General features: G+C 39.1%; 1 protein-coding gene across 1 annotated transcript; it reads right to left on the bottom strand.

Annotated features, from left to right (window-relative positions):
- Window positions 1–233: 233 nt before the first annotated feature.
- On the bottom strand, window positions 234–24,420 carry LOC307248471 (alpha-2-macroglobulin-like; the record flags this gene model as incomplete). Its single annotated transcript, XM_080024867.1, has 36 exons — window positions 234–281; window positions 973–1,014; window positions 1,193–1,298; window positions 1,382–1,450; window positions 1,535–1,622; window positions 2,037–2,161; window positions 8,515–8,727; window positions 8,865–9,052; window positions 9,435–9,597; window positions 10,804–10,878; window positions 11,068–11,224; window positions 11,621–11,696; window positions 12,387–12,563; window positions 13,052–13,135; window positions 13,351–13,402; window positions 13,502–13,623; window positions 13,789–13,915; window positions 14,520–14,745; window positions 14,981–15,062; window positions 15,643–15,733; window positions 15,824–15,970; window positions 16,259–16,408; window positions 17,346–17,491; window positions 17,630–17,693; window positions 18,426–18,635; window positions 18,836–19,003; window positions 19,101–19,210; window positions 19,322–19,439; window positions 19,942–20,152; window positions 20,262–20,346; window positions 20,418–20,583; window positions 21,812–21,832; window positions 22,856–22,908; window positions 23,434–23,590; window positions 24,031–24,211; window positions 24,335–24,420. 36 exons carry the CDS (start codon window positions 24,418–24,420, stop codon window positions 277–279), a joined length of 4,341 nt encoding a protein of 1,446 aa, XP_079880993.1. The 3' UTR covers window positions 234–276.
- Window positions 24,421–24,498: the final 78 nt, after the last annotated feature.

Raw genomic sequence — 24,498 nt, 5'->3', positions numbered from 1 at the left:
TGCACAATGTCCAGTCTGTGGATGTAATAAAATGAAAGAAGAAGAGACAGAATTCAACACGAGACAGCGGTTCAGTAAGATCGTTCTTTATTTGTCCATTCTGCATGAATATCACACATGCAGTAGTTAGACAGCTGTAATGGACTGTGGCAGGATAACCAACACACATCAACATAGACAGAGTTAAACACATAAGATACATCAACTATATCTCTTGTAAAAACACGTCTACTCAGAGATGATCCAGAATCAGCGACGACCTACACACTTCATTTTTCAAGCTGCAAAAGAAAGAACAGAAAATAAGTAATAAGTTGTGGCACAGACTAACAGTCTACATTATTTTGGTTCAAACACCTTAAATACCAGCGATGTCAGGACCTGATAAGCTCCTTGTTTTCTGGTATTTCTGACCTTTTCATGTTTCCCTGTATTTCCTGTTTGCCTTGTCCTGTCTCAGTTCAGTATTTTATTTGTCCCGATAAAAGGGGAGAAGGAACAGGCCTCTTGTGTTTTATGAATATAAGCTGTGGGAGTCTAACAGCTGATTTGGCATAGTAAATACAATGGCTGTATTACGCTTGGAAAAGTGCAAAAATAACAGCTGCACATTTAAGCAGTGAAACTATCTTTACTGTATCTTACAATTGAATGGATATTTACTTGTTTAGGTAAGCATGGTGAAAAAATGTAGCTGGCCCTCTAGGCAACAGCACAATGCTGGCTTCTGCTACTGTGACATCTCCCTGAAACTCCTTATAGTGACTGCACTGACTGCCATCTCCATAAGCTAACAGACTAAATATGCATAAGTACCTCATACCAGCCCACTTCATAAATACTGGACAACCCCTTTAAAGTTTCGAGATTGGCACATTTAAAATGATGTATTAATTCTTCGTCTCTTGAATTATTGGTTGTTTTGCATAATAGCATTACTTGCATAAAGGTGGCAGTAATACTGTGTGTTACCTGCAGCACAAGGGTAGATGTATTCCGTCTCATCCTGGTCACCTGAGAGGGAAACAAAGAAGTAGAGAATTGAATGGAAAAAAATAAAGTGTCTTCATGTCTTCATGTGTTCAACAGTCCTATTCTGTTCAACACCTATCAGATTGTTGTACAGCATTACTGAGGAGCAGAGTTTGGTCTCCGTATATCAGGTTAAGAGAAGACTGAGATTCTTATTTACTTGGCTGGTAGTAGTCGTAGATCTTGACCACAGCAGGCTTCAGGTTCTCCACTGGGAATGCTTGTATGAGGTCTAACGAGTGGATGATGGCTAGGTCTGTTATTAGCTGTTGGAGGAAAAACACACACAACACAATCAGTAACATGGGAAGAGCATGATCTATTGTTCTCTACTCTGAAGTCTTCTCACCTCCTCTATGTAGACCAGGACACGATCTTCCTTTTCTTCAACGTGATTCACCATCCAGGCACGTTTGAGCTGTGAGGAGACAAGATTCAGCTGAGTTATCATGACATCAACGCCGAAACCACACACCATATTAAAGTTACCGTCATAACTCACATTCTCCAAAGACTCTGGGTCTGGGACAAATCCAGAGAGCATTTTGATATCCAGGATCACCATGTTTGTGCTCCCCTCTCCGGTATATCTGTAAAACAGAGACACTTTAAATCTGGTGATTTGGACGGCCCCCACATGATTTAATTTTTTTTTTAATTTTATTTCAGACATATCAAAAAAAAAAATTAAAAGCATGAAAATACAGCAAAAAAAAATATGTTCAAATGATTTCACAAAAGAAATAAAAATAAACAAAAAAATAAACAAATAACATATTGAATTGATATGCCTGAAAAGGAGTAGGAAGAAGTATACACTTACATGCAAAGATCGCTTATGCTTGAACCTAGAATAAACTAGCAAGCGGTAAACATTTCCTACATGTCCATCCACCATTAGGTACTTATTTCAAATCAGGCAGGTGCAGAGGATTATTGGTCAAAGATTACAGTCTTCCGTACTCTTTGCTGTGTCTTGGGTCTGGCTGCCAATGAATACTTACAGGGACTTTAGCTTCAGAGTGAGTTTGGGTCGGGGAGATGTGTCGGTGCAGTTAGCTTCCGGTGTGACAACCACACTGAGAGTGGTGACCTCAGTAGGAGTGGGGACGTTGTAGACAACAGAAATCTGGGACACAAGTTCACAAGGGAGAGTTAATATTTATCAAAAGCAAACAAAGAAGTGTTTAAGTGATCGCACTTTAGAACACACTGTATGGCAAATTTTTTATGCTGATGACGTTACGTTCTTTTTCTCTAACCCTTATTTAAACTACTGTCTGGACTTTATCTTCATACAAAATTAAGAAATGCAACAAGATTATTTTTCAAATATGTCAATATCTTCTTTCTTTTAAGGGGACTCCCACAACCATTTATGTTCCATGAAATGAATTTAATTAGCTTACTAGACATTTAACTGCCTGAACATATCAGAAATAAATAATGATAATAAAAACCAGTTCCCATGTGTCCATAAAAAATAGCTTTACAAATTGATGTTCCTTCAGATGATCCCTTGTAACCATGTACCTTCCTATGTTTTTTGAACATATATGACAAAACAGTAGTATGAACTTCTCATACAAAAATAAATCAAACAAAAAGTGTCCAACTGTCTTGATACAGCCAGGAAAACAAAACAAAAAGAGTCCAGCTGTCAAAATGAAGCCAGTGTCCGAGTGCCGAGTGCAACTCGCGAAAAATAAATCAAAAAGAAACGGAGAAAAGAAAAAGAAAAAGAAAAAGAAAAAGTAACTAAAATAAAACTCCAAATAGGTCCGTGGAATTATCACAGCTCCCATAGTTGCCGTTCCGTGCGGGCAGGCCCTCGGTAACCTGCACATGAGTCAATTAAGTTCGAACAAACGCATAGTCATGAGTAGATAGAGTGTAAACCAAGGCTCACCTCACTCCATTCAGTTCAGTCCACAGCTCCCTTCTGCTCGTGTTCCTTAACGAATTTCTCAGCTGCTGCCGCATTGTTGAAACTCAAGTTGTTTCCTCTCCATTTGAAATACAGCGTTGCAGGGAAAGCCAACGTGTATCTGACATTGAGCTCATGTAATTTGCGTTTCACCTGTGTATAGGCTTTCCTCTTCTGCGCCAGCTCTCTCGCCAAATCCGGGAACACAGATAAACGGCAATTTTCCCAAACGAATCCTCGCTTCTCTTTTGCTGCACTTATTACCTTGTCCCTCGCCGATTGTCTCAGAAAGCGAACTAGGACCGGTCTTGGGGGTTGGTCCGGGTTCGGCATCGGTGCCAGTCTATGGGCTCTTTCAATCTCGAACTCCTCATTGATCTCCACGCCGAGTCCCTCGGAGCAGATCTTCTTTATGCAATCAAGCAGCGTCCCGTTAGTGCCAAACGTCTCTTTTAAACCAACCAACCTCACATTGTTGCGCCTGCTTTGGTTCTCAAGGACTTGTACTCGGCTCAGCAAGGCCTCCACACGCCCGTCCCTGCTCTCCTTCTCTGTTAACAGTTGCTCCGAGGTCTCCTCCAGGTGCACAATACGTGTCTCGGCTTCCCCCAACCGCTCATGCATGGCCATCACTGTAGCGTTTAACTCCGCCGTTGTTTGTTTAATGGTTGAGACATCAATTGCGACCCCCTTTAGAGTGTCGCTCATTCTCGAAATTTCTTTAAATAACTTTTCGAGACTAACATTGTCCGCTGTCGCTGACGGGGAAGGTAGCTCATCAGAAAAAGACATGTTGGCGTGCTCTTCCCCTGAGTCTTCCTCGTAGCCGGGGTTGTTCCGAGTCGTCTTGCGGCTTCTGTGTCCTTTCCTTGGCATATCTTTGCCGCAGTGTTTAAATAAGGCGAGTTTAATACACCAAGTGAGCTCTAATTTACTTAACAATGTGCGTTTTTTACATTAGAATATCCGAAAAAACCTGTGCAGGTTGAGAGCCCCTCTACGTTGCGGCCATCTTGTTTGCTGCACCCACGTGACTCCAGATATTGTTTTTATACAGGAAACCCACATGCAGGGTTCTGAAGCTGAGAAATTTAAAGTGGGCTGGGTAGGTCATCTTTTCCATAGTTCATTTTCAAGCAAACGTAATGGAGTTCTGATTCTAATTCATAAGAACTTAAATTTTGTCCTCTTAAAGCAAACTAAAGATACAGAGGGAAGGATTGTATGCATTGAAGCAATAATGGAGGGAATCCCCATAGTATTATGTAACATTTATGCACCTACCAAAGGAGACCCCTTGTTTTTCCATGAGGTTAATAAGATCCTAGGAGATATGGAAGGTCAAACTATATTAGCTGGGGACTTCAATGAAGTTATTGACCCGGTCTTGGATAAGAGTTTTTATAGAGCCCCTCCCCTGACAAAGGAGAGAGAGGCTTTGCACATGCTGAGTAGAGATGCAGGTCTAACTGACATATGGAGGCTGACTAACCCGACAATGAGAGACTATACTTTTTTCTCCCACCGTCATAAAACATATTCAAGGATTGATTTTTTTCTAATAAGTTCCTCTCTGGCAGATAGTGTAGCTAGCTGTGCTATAAAAGCAATATCCATCACAGATCACGCACCAGTCGAATTACTCATTACAGCAAACTTAAGTACTGAGAGGAGAGGGAGGTGGAGATTAAATACCACATTACTATCAGACGCACTCTTTAGAAATATGGTAGAGGAGGACTTGAACTTTTTTTTTGAAACTAATATTGGCAGCATTGAGGAAATAACAACTGTGTGGGAAGCTTCAAAAGCATACATAAGGGGGAAATTTATAGCACAGGCTACTAAAAAGAAAAGAGAAAATCTTAGTAGGATGAAAGATTTAGAAAAGGAAATAAAAGATAAAGAAATAGACCTGGCAAGACACTTCTGCAATGAGAAGTATCAGGAACTCTCTAAGCTTAAATTTAACTTACATGAGATTTATAACAAAAAAGCAGAATATGCCCTTTATAGGTTAAAAACAAGCTTCTATGAAGGGGGAGAAAAAACCGGGAAACTCCTTGCCAGACAGTTAAAGGAGAAAACATGTGCTAATACTATACCAGTCATTAAACAGGGGGGAAAACAATTTTTCTCAACCAAAGATATAAATAGGGTATTTCAGCAGTATTATGAAAAATTATATACCTCATCCATACTCTCTAACACCTCAGAAGAGGACACAGAACAGTTTCTCTTAAATATAAAGGTACCTAAGCTGCAACCACAGGATGCAGCTGACCTGGAGTCCCCCATAACAGAAGCTGAAATAAGGAAGGCAATTTCATCAATGAAAAATGGGAAGTCGCCTGGTTTTGACGGACTACCAATAGAATATTATAAAGTTTACATAGATATTCTTGCACCAGTATTACAAAGGGTATACTCCGAAATGTTCAACAAGGGTTTGGTAGCTCCTACTTTTAATGAAGCTGTTATTACACTGATCCCTAAAGCAGGAAAAGATGTAGCAGACCCATCTAACTTTAGACCCATTAGTCTGCTTAATCTTGACTGTAAAATCCTGACCAAAATCCTAGCCACACGCTTGCAATGTGTATTACCTAGTATTATTCATCCCAATCAAGTTGGTTTCATGAAAAATAGAACCTCAACTGACAATATAAGGCTTTTGTTACATTTAATGTGGTCGAGTCAATCTCAAAACACCCCAGTTACTGCCATCTCCCTTGATGCGGAGAAAGCCTTTGATAGGGTGGAATGGCAATTTTTGTTCCACACCCTATCCCATTTTGGCTTCGACTCTAATTTTATTAAATGGGTAAAAATGTTGTATAAAGAACCGAAGGCAGCAGTGATGACCAACGGAACGGTATCCCCCTTTTTTAATCTGACCCGAGGTACACGTCAAGGATGCTCATTAAGCCCATTATTGTTTATCATTTTCCTAGAGGTATTAGCAGTGTCCATTAGGGCACACACTGGAATAAAAGGTGTTAAGGGAGGAGATAAAGAACACAAACTATTACTTTATGCCGATGATATCTTAGCAGTGGTGTCTGACCCCCTAACATCCTTATCATATTTGATGGACACAATCCAATCCTTTTCAAAATGTTCAGGTTATTCTATAAACTGGACTAAATCGGAAGCGATGCCCCTATCCAAGTCCTGCTTTCCATTTATGGTAGAGAAGTACAACTTCAGATGGGTACATAATGGGATGAAATACCTTGGCATTAAACTGTCCCAGGACATAGGGGAAATAGTAACGTTGAACTTTAACCCTTTACTCCAAAAGATCAAAACTAACTTTCAAAAGTGGGAGAAGATCAGACTCACATTATGGGGAAAAGTCAGTATAATAAAAATGGTGGTAGCCCCGCAGTTTAATTATGTTACTATGATGCTCCCAATTATAATACCATCTACTATATTTAGACAATTAGATGATATAGTAAAACACTTCCTATGGGAAGGGAAAAGGCCACGAATTAAACTGAGAAAATTATGTTCGCATAAAGAAAATGGAGGGCTGGGTCTTCCTGACATGAGATTGTATTATTTATCTTTTGAAATGGCTAAAATTGCAAGATATTGGCATGTTACAGAAAATAATGCAGCTTGGATGGATATTGAAAGGGAGATATGCTCACCCTTCAATCCTATAGAGGTTATATCTCAAAAAAGGTCTAATATCACAAACCCCGTACTTTTACATTCAAAGGATGTGTGGATTAAAGTCCATAAAATCTTTAAACTTAAACATACTGTACAAAAATATTCATCATTATGGCATAACCCTGATGTCCGCATTGGAAAAACATCTGTGTACTGGAAACAGTGGCACTCCAGAGGTGTATGTACTATTAGCGATTTATTTAAGGACGGAGTGCTGTTATCATACAATGAACTTTTAGAGCGATTTAACCTGGTGGGAAAGGATCATTTTTGGAAATACTTGCAGATACGGAGCTGTATTAGTTCCAAGCCATACAGTGTGGTTGATAATAATGTCATGAAGTATATGAAACTACCACCAGAAAAATGTAAAGCCTCCCAATTTTACAAGACTGCTAATGCTTCTATGTGTAATGATTCAAATATTATGAGATCGATTTGGCAGAGAGATATTGGTGGAGAAATTAAGTGTGATAACTGGGCAAATATTTTGGCTGATTGTGGTAAATATGTGAGAGAGGCGAGGGGAAAGCTCACACAATACAAGATTTTACATAGATACTATTATACGCCTTCTAAACTCCATAGAATGAAACTATTGAATGATAACCTATGCTGGAAATGTAAAACTGAAATTGGTACTTTTCTCCATTGTATCTGGGAGTGTGCTATGGTCAGGCCTCTCTGGACTAAGATTATTTTCATTTTAAGCAATTGGTTTGGTTCAGAAATTCCTTTAAGCCCAGAGCTCTGTCTATTAGGGGACAAATCTCAAATACCTAACGTATCGAAGTGTGACTTTTCTGTAATTATTGTAGGTATAGTAACGGCTTGCCGTGTTATTTTAAGACACTGGAAGATACCAAAAGCCCCACAAGTTGAAGAATGGGCCAATGCAATGACTGAAACTGTATCTTATGAATGCATGTTGAACCGATTAAGTGACAATTGGGGGGAGGGGGTATCCTCTTGGGAAGGGTTTTGGGACCACATAAAGGTGGATAGTGACCCAAATTAATACAGCCACAACTGCAAAGGCAGCTAACATCACCGGACCATGGTAACAAATGTATTTATTTATTTATTTTTATTTATTTATTTTTTGTCATTGGCCTGTTTTTGCTTGTGGGGTCTGACCATGGCACATTGAGGGGAGAAGAAAGGAGAATAAATATTGGCTCTTATCTCCACATGGGGGAAGTATCTAGATGTTTCTTATTATTTTACTTTTTTCTTTCTCTATTATTATTATTATTATTATTATTATTATTATTATTATTATTGTTACTATTTTTATTTATTTTTTATGTCACCATGAAAACAATAATATGGAAGCCATGAAACATGAAATATGACTTTGTATTATGAATTTGTATTATGAATTTGTATCAGATGTCCCTGTATCTATGTGACCACCTGTGAACATTTAATAAATATGTGAATTACAAAAAAAAAAAAAAAAAAAGAAATGCAACAAGAGGTCTTTATTCCAGCACACTTAATTATTCGTCCCAATCGTTTTTCTTAATACTCAGACATCTGGACCACACGTAGCAATAATGAACTTCATGAAGTTTAACCATACTCCTTTCCATATTTCACGAATATTAGTATTTGTAGTACTGGTTCGCACCCGTCTTCTTTTATATATTAGTATAAATCAAAGGTCCAAAATGTACATTAAGATGGTTATTTGATTAACCTTTAATGGCCATTATGTCAACATTAGTTTTTTTCAATACTCTGAACAAAATCTCAACTTCTAAAGCATTGTCATCAAGATTGGGGCATAGTTATATTAGCGTGATGTTGTGTTTGTGATGGTGTATGTTCATCAAGGGCAAACAAGAGGAGCTGCGTGGGCCACTGACCTGCACTGAAGCACACACAGTGCCCTTCACCTCCAGGCTGTGCTTTCCTGTGGGCTCCTCCAGCACCTCCTCCTGGTAGAGCAGTTTGTTGTTCTGGTTCACATCAAATGTCAGCCGACCACTGGGAGACTGGACCGACACAGTGCTGGAACCCCCTGGACTGAACACCAGAGTGGAGTAGAGAGCCAGAGCCTGAAGAGCCACCACTGTGTCCTACAACACACAAACACAAGATAGCAACTGCATCAAAAACATTCATGTCATGATCTGTCTGTTTCTTGTCTTGTTTTAATAGAACATAAAAAAAAACGTTTTTATGTAGAACACTGTATGGATAGTTTGGGCCCTACCTGTGTGGAGGAGAAGCCTCCATAGTAGTTCTGCTGTCTGGACAGCCATCTGACAATGCCGCTGGCGTAGCCCAGGTCTTCAGCAGTAGGAGAGGCACTGAGTTTGGCCAGCAGCACATAGGAACTTATCTCCACAGACAGGGAGGCTGACGTTTCTGTTGCTGTCTGAGACCAGTGGAGGAAACCTCCTAAAAGCAGACACAGGGACAAGGAAAGGTACAAATCTAGTTTCCACCAGTAACAGGGAGGAAGAAGGGCTTTGACCAGGTGTTTTTTTATGTGTGGGTATATACATATACTGTACATATAAGTAGCAATTTGTAAAGCATGTGTTAAGATACAAAATATGAAGCCAATCTGATGATAATTAATTACTGAGTAGTGAAGGGGTAGGATTCATTAAGCTTATGCTTTTTCCTATTCCTCCATGTTAAGTTAGTATTGTTATTTTTAATTTTTTTATTGTATTGTTTTTAAATGTTCAAAATAAAGCCTTCATCCATGTATTCATAAGCTAGCTACCCTCCCATCAATGAATCCAGAATGAGTTCCTTCAGGAGGATGACTCACCTTGGTTTATTGCGACTGTGTCTAGCTGCGTCAGAAGGTGAGCACGGGTCTCCATGTCTCCTGCCAGGGTGAAGACGTACGCCAGCAGAGCTGCAGTGTAGGTGTTTCTGAGAACACTGGTGGACTCCCTCAGGCAAGACAGGCTCCTCTCCACCACGGGATCCTAGAAGAGATTCTATATTATGATATATCGGAAACAGACTAGGAATGTATTTACACTACATACCTATAACCTGAATGATGAAGAGATTCAAAGCACATATTATGATCGATAGTCACAGGATTCAACTGACCAACAACCTTTTTCTATATTTGGTTGTATTCAAATTCATTCACTACAACTACTAGATTCAAACAGAGAACAAACTGTTTGCATTAGCATTTTACACACACACATGTTAACAGGACCTGTGGTGCTATGCTACTGATATATACATTGCACATTACACTACAGTATTTTATTTTCAAATTCTTCTTTATATTTTATACAACCAGGGAGACATTAAAAAAGAAACAATGAATACATGCAACTAATGCTGGGCTTACACTACACGACTTTTCACGCGATTTGACAGTCGCAGACAATGTTCCAATGTCGGACTGAAATCACTGGAGTCGTGCTGGAGTTGTGGCGCGCGCACGTTATCTCAGTCGTTTGGTGTATGGTGGTCTTCCGACCCGATTTCAGCCAGTCTTCTTCCCGTCTTGATTATCAAACATGTTTGATATTATCGCTAGTCTTAGGGGGTTGGCTCAAGCGAAATGACGTAAACACTGTCACACTCTCGCATGCACCAAGCACGACACAGGAGGAGCGGCATTAGACCTATTTCGGATACTTTTTCATAGAAGCCTCGGTGGAGAACCAGGCTGACAGCCGCGCAACCTGAACACTCTACCGTCAAATACAGGGTTAGGAGTTAAAGTTATTGGGGGACGAGATCAGCAAATAAAGCTGGTCAAATAACTAAAGGAAGTCCCCCGCTCGGAATATTGAATTAACTTGTTTTTAATTAAATAATCACAATCGCGTTTGCGGAAATGATATTAATCTCAAAAGGAATCTAGTTGTAGTCTTGCAATATGAGACCCCTGTCTTTTCAAAATCTCACTCTGTGACTGAAAACTAATGACTAGTTGTCTTCAGGTGTGAGTTGATTGTCTTTAGATGTAAGAGGGTTTCAGTCTTCAGTCTTTTCAAAGTCTTTAAAAAGTCCTCTAGTGTAAGCCCAGCATTAGATGTTAAGTTGCGCAGACTGGGAAGACAATGTAAAAGTAATATATTTGTATATATTTAGTAGATGACTTTCTTTCCAACGAACAGTTTAGTTTTGAACCATCATGAGAAATGTAAAAGGAGCCTGCTCACGGCTATTGACGGATTCATCTCCAAGAAGGCAGCAGTGATGTAGGCACTGAGAGTCACTTCATCAGACACACCGCCCTGTACAGAGGAAGCACCAAACAGACATTACCATTACTGTGACTCAACAAACACCCAGGCTGCCATTGTGCAATCCCTTGTACATGTCACCATGAATGGGTTGGCTGCTGATGTTGAATTTAACCAATGCTGTAACTGATGTCACTTGGTGAAAAGGATGATCTGATCTATCTGACATTGGATGCTCACCTTCAGTCTGTTGTTAAAGAGTTTTCCTGATTGTTGGAAACAGCCATTTGGTTTTTGTTTGCTTTCCAGCCAAACCTTACTGTTTTCAATAATCGATGGGTCAATGAAGATGAAAGACTGTGCCCTGGCAAAGGCTCTCAGCACAAATGCCGTAAGCCTGAGGATATCGGCAAAACAAAGTTAGACATTATCTTACAAAATAAGAAAACAGGATTCGCTTGTAACGTCTGATTTAATATGCTAATAAGCTAAGCTAATTGACGCATTAAGAAGATATACCGGTAACTTATAAAAGTGCCCTTCTTATCACAGCAATTTAGTGTTACAACTGTGAATAATATATATATATATATATATATAGTGTTACAACTGTGAATAATATATATATATACAGTATATATATATTTTTTTTTCCAAGTCACATCACCTTCCCTCTGTAGATGAAGTATAAAGGCTTTTTCTCTTTAGATAAACTTTGTCATGGTTTGACATGGTTAGTGTTGCACGTCATGTAGGGTTCGTATAATTGTTCTTTGATCAGTAATGTTCTCACCAAGTGTTCTCCGTTCCGCTTCCAAACGTACTGTAACCATGGCTGTCATGTTTGTAGTTCAGCTGTCTCTGGTAGCCTGTATAACAATAGAAACAGGATCATTAGTGCATTAATACACATTATCGGACTTTATAAAAGGTCAATGATAAGGTTAATCTGTGGATGAAGGCTCTGTTACCCCCATTACCCAGAAGTAGAGAAAAACAACATTTTGTAATGCCTTTTTTAAGGCAAGACACTGTAGGTGAATAGGGTAAAGATGTTTAACTTATAGATATAATGAAACTTTGCCACTTGGTTACTTAAAACGATTATTTTGTGTAAAACATTTTTTTCATTAAGTTTTGAATAAATATTCAATTTTAGCTATATCTAACAAATAATGTGTACATTTACTTCTCCTTAAAAACCAAAAATGTCAATGTTGGATAAAGTCAGAGTTAAACATTTGATTTCATTTTATAACATGTAAGTGTCCAAAGTTTGTACATAACACATTTTGAATAAGCCTTTTTTCATTTTATAAATCAAAATACTAGAGACAGGGCTGAAAAAGTACATTTTCTGCATGTTTTAAGAACAAAATGTATCATAGATCAGACTATTAACAACATATGAACAACTCTTTCTGTAACAACCTTCAGAATAGTCTGAAGAATGCTGGAAGGTTGATTTTTTCTAATTGCTTTAGAAGACGAGATTGTTGTTGGCAGACTGACCCAGGGCAAAATGTAATAAATGTAATACAAAGTGAACTGGTACTCACCACTTATAAGGAAGTTGGTAGCCTTTTCCTTGATGGCTGGGGTTAGCTGCTGTGTGTTCTGCAGGTACTCGAGGATGTAGATGTTGGGGGCAAGGAGCGCCATGTTCTGCTCACCACAGCCATACGGCATCTTCAACAGCCCATCCAGGTTCTTCAGGGCTCGGCCCAGAATGTCACCTGCACAACAACACTGATTCACTACACTGCAAACATTTACAATTGTTCCAGTAAGGAACCTGAAATTCACAGATAATCAAATGTGTGTTTAGCCTGGAAATCCAGAACGGACGGGGCTTAATACGTCACCTTGTTCATTGCTCTGATTGGTTGTAGTGCTATCCAATTGTGAGCGGAGGTATTTGAAATGCATGCGTAGGTGCTGCCCCTTGAGTTGGGAAGGTCTATTGATCGTGGCCAGACCCTATATCGTTCTAGATATGGGTCTGGATTTCCAGGCTAATGTATGTTTACACTGCCTTGAAACGTGTAGTTATCTTTAATTTAAATTCTAATGTTATATATTTCATTGCAATGTGCACATCTGAAATACATTTTTCGAAAGTACCCCAGCAGTGTTCAATAAATACACCCTTCATATTGGAAGCCATTTTTATGGTAATTCCCTTGATAATAAAGCCAAGTCAAAAATGAATTCATCATTTTACCGAGGACTGATAGTAAAGCCCGGGCAGATCCGACAATCATGTTTTCAGGCAGCTCTATGTCGATAGCATCCATCATAGGATTCCCTGTGTACAGACGGAGAACAAACATGTTACAGAGAGAAAACTCAAGGAAAGATCAGTAATAAAACAATGGATGTCATTTAGATTGAATGGATGATTCGTGGATCATGAATTAAAACAGGTCAGCCTGAAAACAAGATAGGAAATGAACAAGAAAAGCTTCCTGGGGCATGATCAGTTCTATAATAACAATTGTCATAATCATAAACCATACTAACCCGTTGGACAGAGCAGCCAGTTGTAGGTCTTTGTCATCTCAGTTCCTTCAGCCTGGGAGGTAAAGAAATAATGTGAGTTCTAGAGTTTCCATCTTGTGTTTAATGCAACCGATAAACTTTGAGTTTGTCAGAGCGTTTTTAAGATACCAACCTTTACTATGAGAGAGCGTGTGACCACATCAATACGACCTCTCTCTGGCACGCTCACAATCTCATTGTCACATGAAGTGGGGGACGCAACAGCCTCAGCAGTCACAGAAACATTTACAACCCCTAAAAAAGGTCAACAAGCATAGTGTTAAAACTTAATTAAAAAGATCTACTGATCCTGTGAATTCCCACCCGATCAAACTGTTATTTGAGATTCAAAAAAAGCTGTCCTCGACCTTGTCACCCTTTAACATTATATATCAGTTTAGATAACAGTTTGAGCCTCACCTAAGGCTGAGGGGGCCATGGTCCAGCTGAGAGTCTTGCGCTCACTGCCACACAAACAGGATGTGTACTCGTTACCAGAGATGGGGGTCAGAGTGTAATCGTCAGAAGGGGCTGGAGTCACAGTGACCTGTTATAGAGAGACAACAAAAGATGTTACCGTTTAATTGGCAAATGCAAACTCAGCCCAATATAGCAGGATTTAGCTTTTGAAGGTATTACAAGAACCATGGCCCGCAAGGGAGATGGTTAAAGTTAAACAGGTGTAAAATATCTGGTTTTGTTCAATTACATGTTTCTTGTTGGTCAAGTCATTACCAATAACATTGTCTTCAGTATTTCAGGACAGCTCATAACCCAACAGGTTTAGTTTTGTTGAACATCTATAAGTTTGAATTCATCCCGGTCAGAAATATATAAAAGGAGAACGTCTGCATACGGACAATCTTTGAGCATATCAGTTGTGTTCATCCTTTCAGTCTTGTTGTCCATTCTCAAAGATGTGGCCCAGGTTAATTATAAAGCAATTCTTCAATGAGACTTAGAAGACCACCCTGTCTGGTGAATAAATAAATAGTAAAGTACAGGATGGATATAGGGTGTCAATACTATAGCCATGGATTGTAATAACCTTGGTTAACTTTTCACTTTGTATCATTTGTATCAGGTCAAAAATTAAATGTTCCCAAGCTTGTTAGCATAAGCATTTTGAGCATGTAAAAAGCTTCCATCACCATGATACAGCTGGACAGGTAGTTGAAGACGGTTGCCTTCAGTTCAAAGTGCTCCCCCCGGATGATGGAGTAGGGCAGGCTGAGCTCGAGGAAGAATGGCTGGAAGACTGTGATCTCTTTACGAGGAGCCAAGCCAAAACCCAGCGGAGACAGACAGAAAGCCTCCGTCTCCCAGGTGGTGATGGTGTCTGGGACTGTGAGGGACAAATCCTTGGTTCCAGAACCTCTGAGTCAGCAAATACACACAAACATCACATTAACCCCCAAAAATCTTTTTTTGCATTACATAATTGTCATGAAACAAATGCAAATCTAAAATAAAAATAAATAATAAGTTGTTCTAAGTTTAGCCATCAGGTTAAAATAAAAGTTTAAAAAAAAATCCACAAGACACTGAATTACACTCTAACACATTTTCCCCTATTTCATGACCATGAAAACCAATGCTGGCAAAAGCTCACCCTACTTCCACCAGGTCCCATATCCAAGTCTCAGGGAAGAAAGCGCGAACTGTCTCTATCGGTGGAGCAGCAACAGGTGGTCCTGGAGCAGACAATGGCTGTGGATCAAATTCAAAGGTCCTTACCAAACCTGTAAAGAAATCATAAGTAAATAAATAATTATATTCCATCAACGTTGAGGGTGGCAGTGACACAGAACAGATACATAAGAGATTATCATTTTCATACTCATCATGATTTTGTAGTTGCTTATATTAATTCCCAGGTATTCAATTTTTACATCAATGTTTTCACAGAGAGTTATTCCTTTTATATCTAAATTTTGTCCGACTGCTATTTGACTTGACTTACAATCGCTTTTAGCCATAAACTGAATTCATAATCAAACCCAAATGTATCCATCTTTTCAAACGACCAGCTTAGGTCAAATGCCATCTCTGCGTCCAATGTTATCTATAGAAAGTTTTAATTTTGCTTTGCTCATAATCTATTAAATCAATTGTTCTTGGGAATTGGGATAAATACACACTGATCAGTATCAAAAATATCAATACTTATAGTTTTTTACCTACATGATAGTATTCCCAAAATAATTTGAGAATCAGTATTGAGCAGCGACATGGGCCTGTAACTTGACTTGAGAAAAGAAAACATATAGTCACCAAAGCCTCCCTGGTGATATTCTCTTCCTTTGTACTTGAGGCACGACGGAACTCGAATAGCCAGGTTTGTTGCCATCTTCAGTCCTACATTCTAGATAATCCAACAACATAAGGGCATCACTGAAAAGTTCCTTGAGGAAAATAAGACTTTATATTGTATATTAATTATTGTGAAAGATACCTGGAACACTGTATGAGCGTCGTCTTTGTTGCCATCACCGGGGAATGGCAAAATGTCTCTTCTTGGTCTCACATGCAAGCATTCTTCAGAGTCTTGAACCTCGTGTGGAATATAGGATGACTTTCTGACAGGCAACAAGTTAAATATCTAAAAAAAGAAATGTATGATCAAAAAATATATTTTTTTTGTTGGTTTGTGAAGAGCTGACAATTAGAGAACACTCTGCCATAAAGTAAAGTAAGTTTGTGTCTGTTATAACAGTATAACTAAGTTGGTAACAATGTACAACTTGTAGAGGGAGCTAACAAGATTAAGATAAGGAAATAGTTTAGAAGATTAACCTGTAGCCTCTGGTTGATGTTAACAGAGCAAAATATTATTTAAGGGGCATGACAATGATTTATGCATCTATTTGTGGTTCACTCTAGCATTTACCTTTTCTGCGTCCAGAGTCTTCCCTGGCTCCTTGATGAGGACACTCTGGTCGACAGCGCTCACACCACACAGGGAGTCTGGCTGGGCCTTCACCTGCAGGGTGGTTTGCTCTCCTGGGACAGCTGAGGATGGAGAAAACTCCAGAGACACCTGCACATACAGAAAACACACACACTGTTCTATCTGGATTGAAGAGCAGTGGTATAAGATGACAACCAATTATCTTTTCAACTCAACACAAATATGTATTATACCCTTAAAGGTGAAGTAAGCAATTTATTTATGTTAATATAAGTGTTTAATCGCTCTTTATTCATACAGTGATCACATCCATAGTGTGCGCGTTTCATAAAGCCGATCTGTCAGTCACTCGCTCTGCATGAAATCGGCAAATAAACTTTTTGGGGATCCCAAAACTGATATCCAATCAGTAGAGAGAACACTATAAACCAGCATCTGTCTCCCTGCCGGTGCACGCGCAGAGCAACAGATCGGTGATCGTTTATGCGCCTACAATGGCGGAGCAGGTAAAAATCCTTCCAAATGTCTGTTTTGATGGTTTATCACACTTACTTATCCGAGATGATGCTAGATAACTCACTGCTTGAAGACCGCAGTGCATTAATGTGGTGACGAGGGAGGGGACTGCTAACTGCAGTCACTGACAGGAAGTTAGCTAAACTGACCATTCCGCTTACTGAACCTTTAAGATCTTTTTATTTAAAGGTCACACATTTTGTCTATTTTCAGGTATATTTCTTACAGTTCACTGAATCTCCTCTTTCTGAAACATTTTAGATTCTCTTTAAGCCCGGCCTTCCAGAAAGTTCAGTCTGCACTGATTGACCCTGAGTCTAACTGCTGGTTTGCATCTAACTGCCAGTTATAGATATGATTATCACTGGAGGTAGTGCTTAAATTAAGTTGATAATGAGGGTGTGTGGCTCTGCCCTTATGACATCATGAGGGGAGAGAAATCTGAACAAGGATTTTGAACATAGGTTTTCAGAAAGATGGAGGTTGAGAAAATAATAAAGGGTTGTTTTTGCTCATACTCTGGGAGTCACATTCTTCTTGTCATACTGACCTTGTGGCTGAAGCATTTCTCGGTGGAGAAGTCAGCAGAGTGTGCGACCACGTTGTCACTGGGGAGAACTGCGTAAGCCACAACCTGGACGTCTGGTGCCATGTCTGGAGTCACGCTCAACTTAAAGGACACCTCACCCTCATTCACTGAGACAACACCACACTTGTTATGTACAACAGTCATCATTCACATTCCACCAGAATCAATCAAAATGTACTGTAGTTCCAAAAGCAATTGGCCCTGCTAACTTCAAGGGTCATTTTAAGACGTCACCCTTTTCCCACCTGATTTATCTTGCACTTCAACCCGTTTAGATCCTTGCTTGACGATGGCTCCTCTGGATAAGACCTGGGGAATTTGAGATAAAATGACAAAGAATGAGAACTGTAACATCACAACTTATTTTCCTTGACAGCAGATAACACCGTCTGCTCTTCTGGTTTCTTTTTACGAAAGGTTTGCCCTACATGTTCAATGTGTAAGACATCGATGAGTGGTTGCTTGGCCAAAAAGAAAAGATCTCAGGCCTTTCTCACCAAGCAAGTTCACCTTACTCCGGCTGTCTTTGAGGTATTTTGAGCCTCAACTAAAACAAACAAATTGGTGAATAATTGGTCTCCCAAAGCTGGTTACCAGCTACCAGCTGGAACTGTTACAGCTGAAGTAAACAGTTTTCAGAGACTGCTTGTTGACATTTGAACTAATCGCGGCACACAGATATTTTCAGATTTTGATAAAAAGTGATTTGGATTACAAAACATTTACTCCACCTCTGGTTTCACCAAAATCTTGTAAAAGTGGAAGAAGATGGGTTTTAAAACTGAGAAAGAAACTAGGCCTAATATTGGAGTCACTGATATTCTGAGGGATTCATGTTATTTCTATTCCCTTGATTTTATGCTCCTTTTCAGTGGAAATTGAAAAAAATGTATTGTATGAAATACAATGGAAACAATGGGCACATAACCTTAACCCTCATGATACTAAGCATATATATGCATATATACATCTCTCTCTTTAGTTTATATAAATGCCTATAATTCTATTTTTTTTTAATTACTGAGAACTAATGACACTGACCAGATACATGACATCCACAGAGCCCTGAGCCTCTCCAACGACAGTGTATTGGATGATGATGTCCTCTTGTTTGTCACAGGGAAGGACTTCCTCTCTACTCTTCACTACCAGGGAGCTGGCAGAAACTTGGACCAAAGATAACATGTGATTTCCAGCCTCATGGAACTCAGTCCTATAAGGACGGAATGTCAAGGTTGGCAAGCTGCTAACCTAGATTGCAGAAGGAAAACACTGTATATGAGCTCACAGTGGATGAGATAGAAGCAACCTTGGCAAGAGTGAATTTAGGCTTTGCATTAAAGGCAATATGGCCACTAGTGTCTATTGTAGCATGTTGGTCATTGGAAGCATGTTGAGAAACCATTTAAGATTTCAGCTTTTTGGCAGATAATAGCGCATGTGCTACTTACTTGCAGGTTGATGTCCCCTTTCAGGTCAGCTGTGCTAATTGAAAAAGAGGCAACGCCATTGCTGTCAGTTGTGAGATTCTGTAGCCAACGTGAGGACCATATTTCACCCTCAAACAGGAACAACGGCATGTCAGCAATGGTCGTATCATTGTAATGAACTGCTTTAACCTGTTGGAAGCACAAAGAGAAGTCACTGAGAATGCAAAGTCCTTCAGTTTCACTGTATAGAGAAACCCACTGAAAAGTGACGACCACGTGCACTTACTTTTCCCTCCACATTTGCTCCTTCCTCATACACTTTTGGTGTGTCAAAAAAGGAGAGCCTTCCAATCACATAAGAAATCCCTATTCTCTTTGCTTGTGTATGTGAAATACCTGTAGAAGAAGCATCCATTGTACAATAATGTGTAAGACATATTGTTTACATTCATGTCATTGTAACTTTTTAAATAAATAACTCTCTTAAAGATATATATTTAGACTTGCCTGTCCCCTCTTCTAGTACATCAGCCTTGATCTCCAGGGAATCTTGTAGAATCTTTTTGTCAAGCGTTTTGAAAGTGGACGACTTGATGTGAAAAGTGGCACAGCCTTTCTTGTCCGTCTAAAGAGTACAATCGCGTAAGATGAAATAAAATGAAAAAGTGAATGGAAAGCATATCAAACTTTCTTACCAAAGTGCATAGAATTACATAAACAAATTACTCTTAAACAAATGAGCTTTCCAGTATTTAAACTGCTCATAGCACTTTAAACCTCTTTTCGCCATTTAATACATTGTATACACATATAACTTCAGTTGTAAAACTCCTTGAAAAATGTATGTTTAAAACCAATGAAATTAATTGTTTTCATGCAGAAAGAGGAATAAAATTGTTAAATTGCATGCAAGGGGTTAAGTAATAACTAAAGATGTCTCCGAAAAATAGCTAGTTAGCCTGATTTAAAATGGATCAGTCAAATTACTTTTTACAACTCAGATGACTCAGATTTTCTAACATAGTGTTAAAAATGTACAGTATACATACTCTATGCATATTTAAAGTGTACCTCTATGTGCACATTGTTTAAACTGAGAGATGAGATTGTCGCTAAGGCAACTGTACCTGCTTTGTCTCTTTGTGGCATAGCCCAGTTATCTCCTGTATCATGACTGGACCATCCGGATTAGGATTAGGATTTGGTATCTCTGGACGATCCGGATTAGACCTATGTATCCTGGGAGGACCATCCAGGTTGTCTCTCAAGAAGAAGGGGTCAATTGGTCGGCACGCCTCAATTTGAACACTGCCTGGCACAGGCTGTCCATATGTATACCTAATTGGATGCACATAGGAGAAAAAATATTGAGTTGATGTTCACCAAACTGTACCAATTTGAGATAATAATTTATTAGAGTGAAACTATTGAATGGGCTTTTGCTTACTTTGCACATATTTCAACTCTGATTTCATCCTGGTCAATGCTTATTTCATCAGATGCATCTATTTTCACCTCAAATTTAGGCAGAACTGGGGAAAGAAATGTTTGTTAGCATTCTTGCCTCATGAATGCAATGAAATGTAAATGAACCGTAGCTTACCGTATTTTTCCACCTTGAATGGATGATAACGTTTGTCTTCACCAATCGTCACAATGACTTGGTAGGTTCCTTCTCGGGCCTCAGAATTCAAGGAGTATGAAAGCTGCAGTATTTTACCATTTGACGTTTGGTACAGCCACTGTCCAATCCTGTTGCTGTTACTATCCTGTTTAATAGGAAAAAAGGGTGAGATATTTATACATTCATGACAATAGCAGGACACATACATTTGGTTTACATTTCTACTAAAAACCATCATGTTTACATTCAATAAAGCTTGAAGCCTACACTTTGACTTCAAATGATTTGAAACTACTTTCAACCAGATCAGTGGTATGAGTGTATGTATGTCTGTTAAAAACAAGCTAAAATCAACTATAGATATTGTTACGTATGGGTTTCGTTTGTGTGGTGCCGTTGTCATGGGTTTCTCCTGTCGTCCTTAAGGGAAGGGGTGGTGGTTGAGTTGGTGTTTTAGCAGTTCATTTAGCTTTCAATTCTGACTATCGTTAATAAATTGCATTAATTATTTAAACAATTGTCTCCCATCCTTCCTTCAATCTACAAGACATTAATTGTTACTCATTGGTCCACATCGGGACGAAAAACATATTTGGGGGCTCGTCCGATATCTGCTGCATATCCTTTTTATTTTAAGTTCATGTAATTTAACAATAAACTGAACTACAGATCCACTTACTAACTACTAGCTAGTAAATGGAATACATATCACTGTCTTACAATGCGGTTTGTGCAGTGAAGAATCTGTGCCAAGATTTGTTTTATGTTAAAGAGCACCTATTATGCTATTTTTCTGGTTCGAACTGGGATTGCAGTCTAGCCTCTCTGCGATAACATTCTGTTTAGCGCCTAAACACAACTCTCTTTAAGATCCCCCGTCTGCCCTCTGTCCCTGTCTGCCCTCTGCCTGGAACCTAGCCAATCAGAGCAGACCTGGTCTTCAGTGATTGGCTAGGTTCCCTCAATGCAAACGGATAGCAACAGGTACCACCTCCTATCTTCACCGATACACTGAGAGGACTACAGTACGAGCTCAGTCGATTTGAGCAGACAGGGGAGGGTGGGACAGGGACAGGCCAGAGGGTGTAGCAGCATTACCATACATGGAAAATGGCACAGTGGTTTGGCCGTACACTAATACGTTGACCACACTGAGAGCTTAGGCTCTTGATGTGTTAAACACTTTGAATTAAGGCAAGAAAAAAAACAGTGTATGATAGATAGATAGATAGATAGATAGCTTTATTGTCATATGCACCGTTACAGCACAATGAAATTGGCCTTTTCAGTACACACCTCTCCAAGACAGGAGATAGTGTAACTGCAGGGTCGCAGCGGTGCCGCGCCCCTCTTAATAATGGATATTTACTTACCTCAATCTCTATGATATTGTACTGAAAAAAAGAGAGAAAGGACAAGTTTGTTTATCTTGTTCTCGTCACACAGTGTCAAGTGTTGTTTAGATATTTAGTTTTTTACTTCTGTTTTACAATCAGTGTTCAGGTTTGTGTAACACAGATGATCTGTCATTATGATTAATAGTTTTGTTTCTATGTTTAGTGTGTAATATCCAGATTGCAAAGCTCCCTTGGTAACCCCTCCATTTTTTTTTAAATTACAGAAGCTTAAGTGCCTTTAAGGACAATAAGCTAGGCTAGTTGCTAAAGATGGCATCATCCACCACTGCATCATGTCTTTCCACAATAACAAGTGATGAGGTGAAGATGCATTTCATTATTTGATCTAAAGTACATCTTCTTCGTCAACAGGTACATTTCCCCAGGACACCCACTGTATATAAGAATACATTAAGCAATTGTTTTGTCTGTTTAGGGCTACTCTAGAAACGTTACGGTAAAACATGGCGGCCTCAGCGCCCCACCCCTATGTGGATATAAAAGGTTAATTCTAAAGTCACAAAAGCGATAATACACTAATTAAAACATACTTACGAATATTACATTCAATTTCTACTAAGTCTGTTCAGGAAAATGATAATCAAATTTACACATTGTACCTTAAATGAAAAGTTATATTTGTTTAAAAATTTTGTTTATGCAACAATATACTGCAAAATGAGCATCTACAGTTAGGAGCTACATAGATTTAACACAGCATCAGCTCAGGAAAGTTTACCTAAAGGGGCCTTGTTGTACTATTGGCCTGGAGCCTGAGCTCATTGATTAGAGATGTACAGTATATTTCAATACCTCATGCTAGCTCCACAAGCTGATTCCTGCTTGCCAGGGCACAAATTAAAACATGCACCATTATCAAAAAGCCATCAAGTGACTGATTCAATGAACACTCATCGGTGACAGCTTTGGCTGGATCGAACTCAATACAGGTCTCTCAGATCAGCGAAGGACATATCCAAATGAGATCTAAAAAAGGACAGACAGTTCAAACACACTCACCATCTGACTGGCAGGTCTCAGCTTGGCGTCCAATGTGATGACTCTGAAATGCACTGAGAGAAATGCATAGAGATTATTACATTACACTCTTACAGCTCATCTACTGCAGTGTTAAACATCCCGACAGACTACTGAGTGACATCTTCAGTCAACTCGGAAATATTGGCACTTTAACTATCACACTCACAAGATACATTAGGTTGAGGTATAGGTCCTTTACCGTTGGCCATGTACGGTGTATCATATTAGTAATATGATACCCCGTACATGGGGGCTTTTGTGATTTTGCCTGATAAAATAGCAGGAGTTTCACATGTGCTATTGTGAAGTTTCACAAAGGCAATGATTAGTGCTGAATGACAATTTACCTCTTAACAGTACATTTATTGGATTCCACAATTTTTTTCATTTTTAAATCCTAAAAATGTCCATCTATAAGATGTTATGACAATATGTTCCTACTTGCAATGAGTTTTCTACCCCACACTGCAAACACATCGGTAGTTTTTTGTCAAGAGAGAACATGTCTATATGTTGTACCATATTATACACATCGTAGATAATGAGCTCAGGGTTACCTGTTTGTCCTGGGAGGTACATTGGTTTATCTGTTTGGACGAATGTCATTGGTTGATAGACTTTGAGCATGACTTTTCTGACTTCCTTTGAGTAAAATGTGGCGCCTTGTACCTCCACCTCGAGATTCTGCACCTCGAGATTCTGCCCTAAAGGAACCTGTAACATGGATTACATTTCATAGATACAGTTTAGAGCACCATTAAACCCTTACTGAAAAAAACTCACAATTCAACAAGATACTAATATTTTGACCTGATCTGTTAAAACCACAAATACCATTGTATATTTTACCTAATTGTGACTTAAATTAGATTGGGTGTTTTGCTTTTCACTTACTGTATATGTCTTTACTGTTTCTGCTATGAAACTCAATTAAGGTCCAAGCTGCATTCTGCATGTCATCCCCATCTGTCTCTCCCCCTATTTCAATTATGTGCTTAAACTATCCAATAATGGTGAAAACACCCCAAAAAGTCTTTAAAAAATATATATATACATAAATAAAAAATACTTAATGAAAAAAAGTTATACAACCTAAGGAAAGTTGTACTTTCATGAACACATTCTTAGAACATTTAAATGAATCAAAAGCTGACCTGGAACTTAACACAGGTATGAAACTCTGTGTTGGATGTCTTCTTGAGAAGGGCTGTATTCATCTCTGGGGAGCTCAAAGTGACCGTCATGACCAGAGTCTCGTTTGGCTGCAGGAGACTCGCACAGAATTGGGCATCAGTTCCAACTTCAAGAATGGCAGGAATGGCTACCATGTACTGCCTACAGACACGGAAACATACACAACACATCTCTTAAGATTCTTCAGCTAAAAAAATAATGATCCAAGATTCCTGTGCAAAACCTAGGTATGATTATTATATTAGACAGGACAGGTAGACTTACGGTCCTGCAGCTGCTTCAGACACACACGTCCAGCTCAAGAAGACACACAGTGTGCATGTCCACATCTGAATCCCCGGGCGACCCATGACTGACTGAGATGAGCCACAGAGCCAGCAACTGTTAAATAGCCCCTGATAATACCCTCCCCCTCCTCCCCACCTAAA

This window comes from Ammodytes marinus (genome assembly GCF_949987685.1).
Source record: "Ammodytes marinus genome assembly, chromosome: 3".
Lineage (NCBI taxonomy): Eukaryota > Metazoa > Chordata > Actinopteri > Uranoscopiformes > Ammodytidae > Ammodytes > Ammodytes marinus.
Note: the sequence above shows the minus strand (reverse complement) of the source record. Positions and strands in the feature narration are given on the sequence as shown.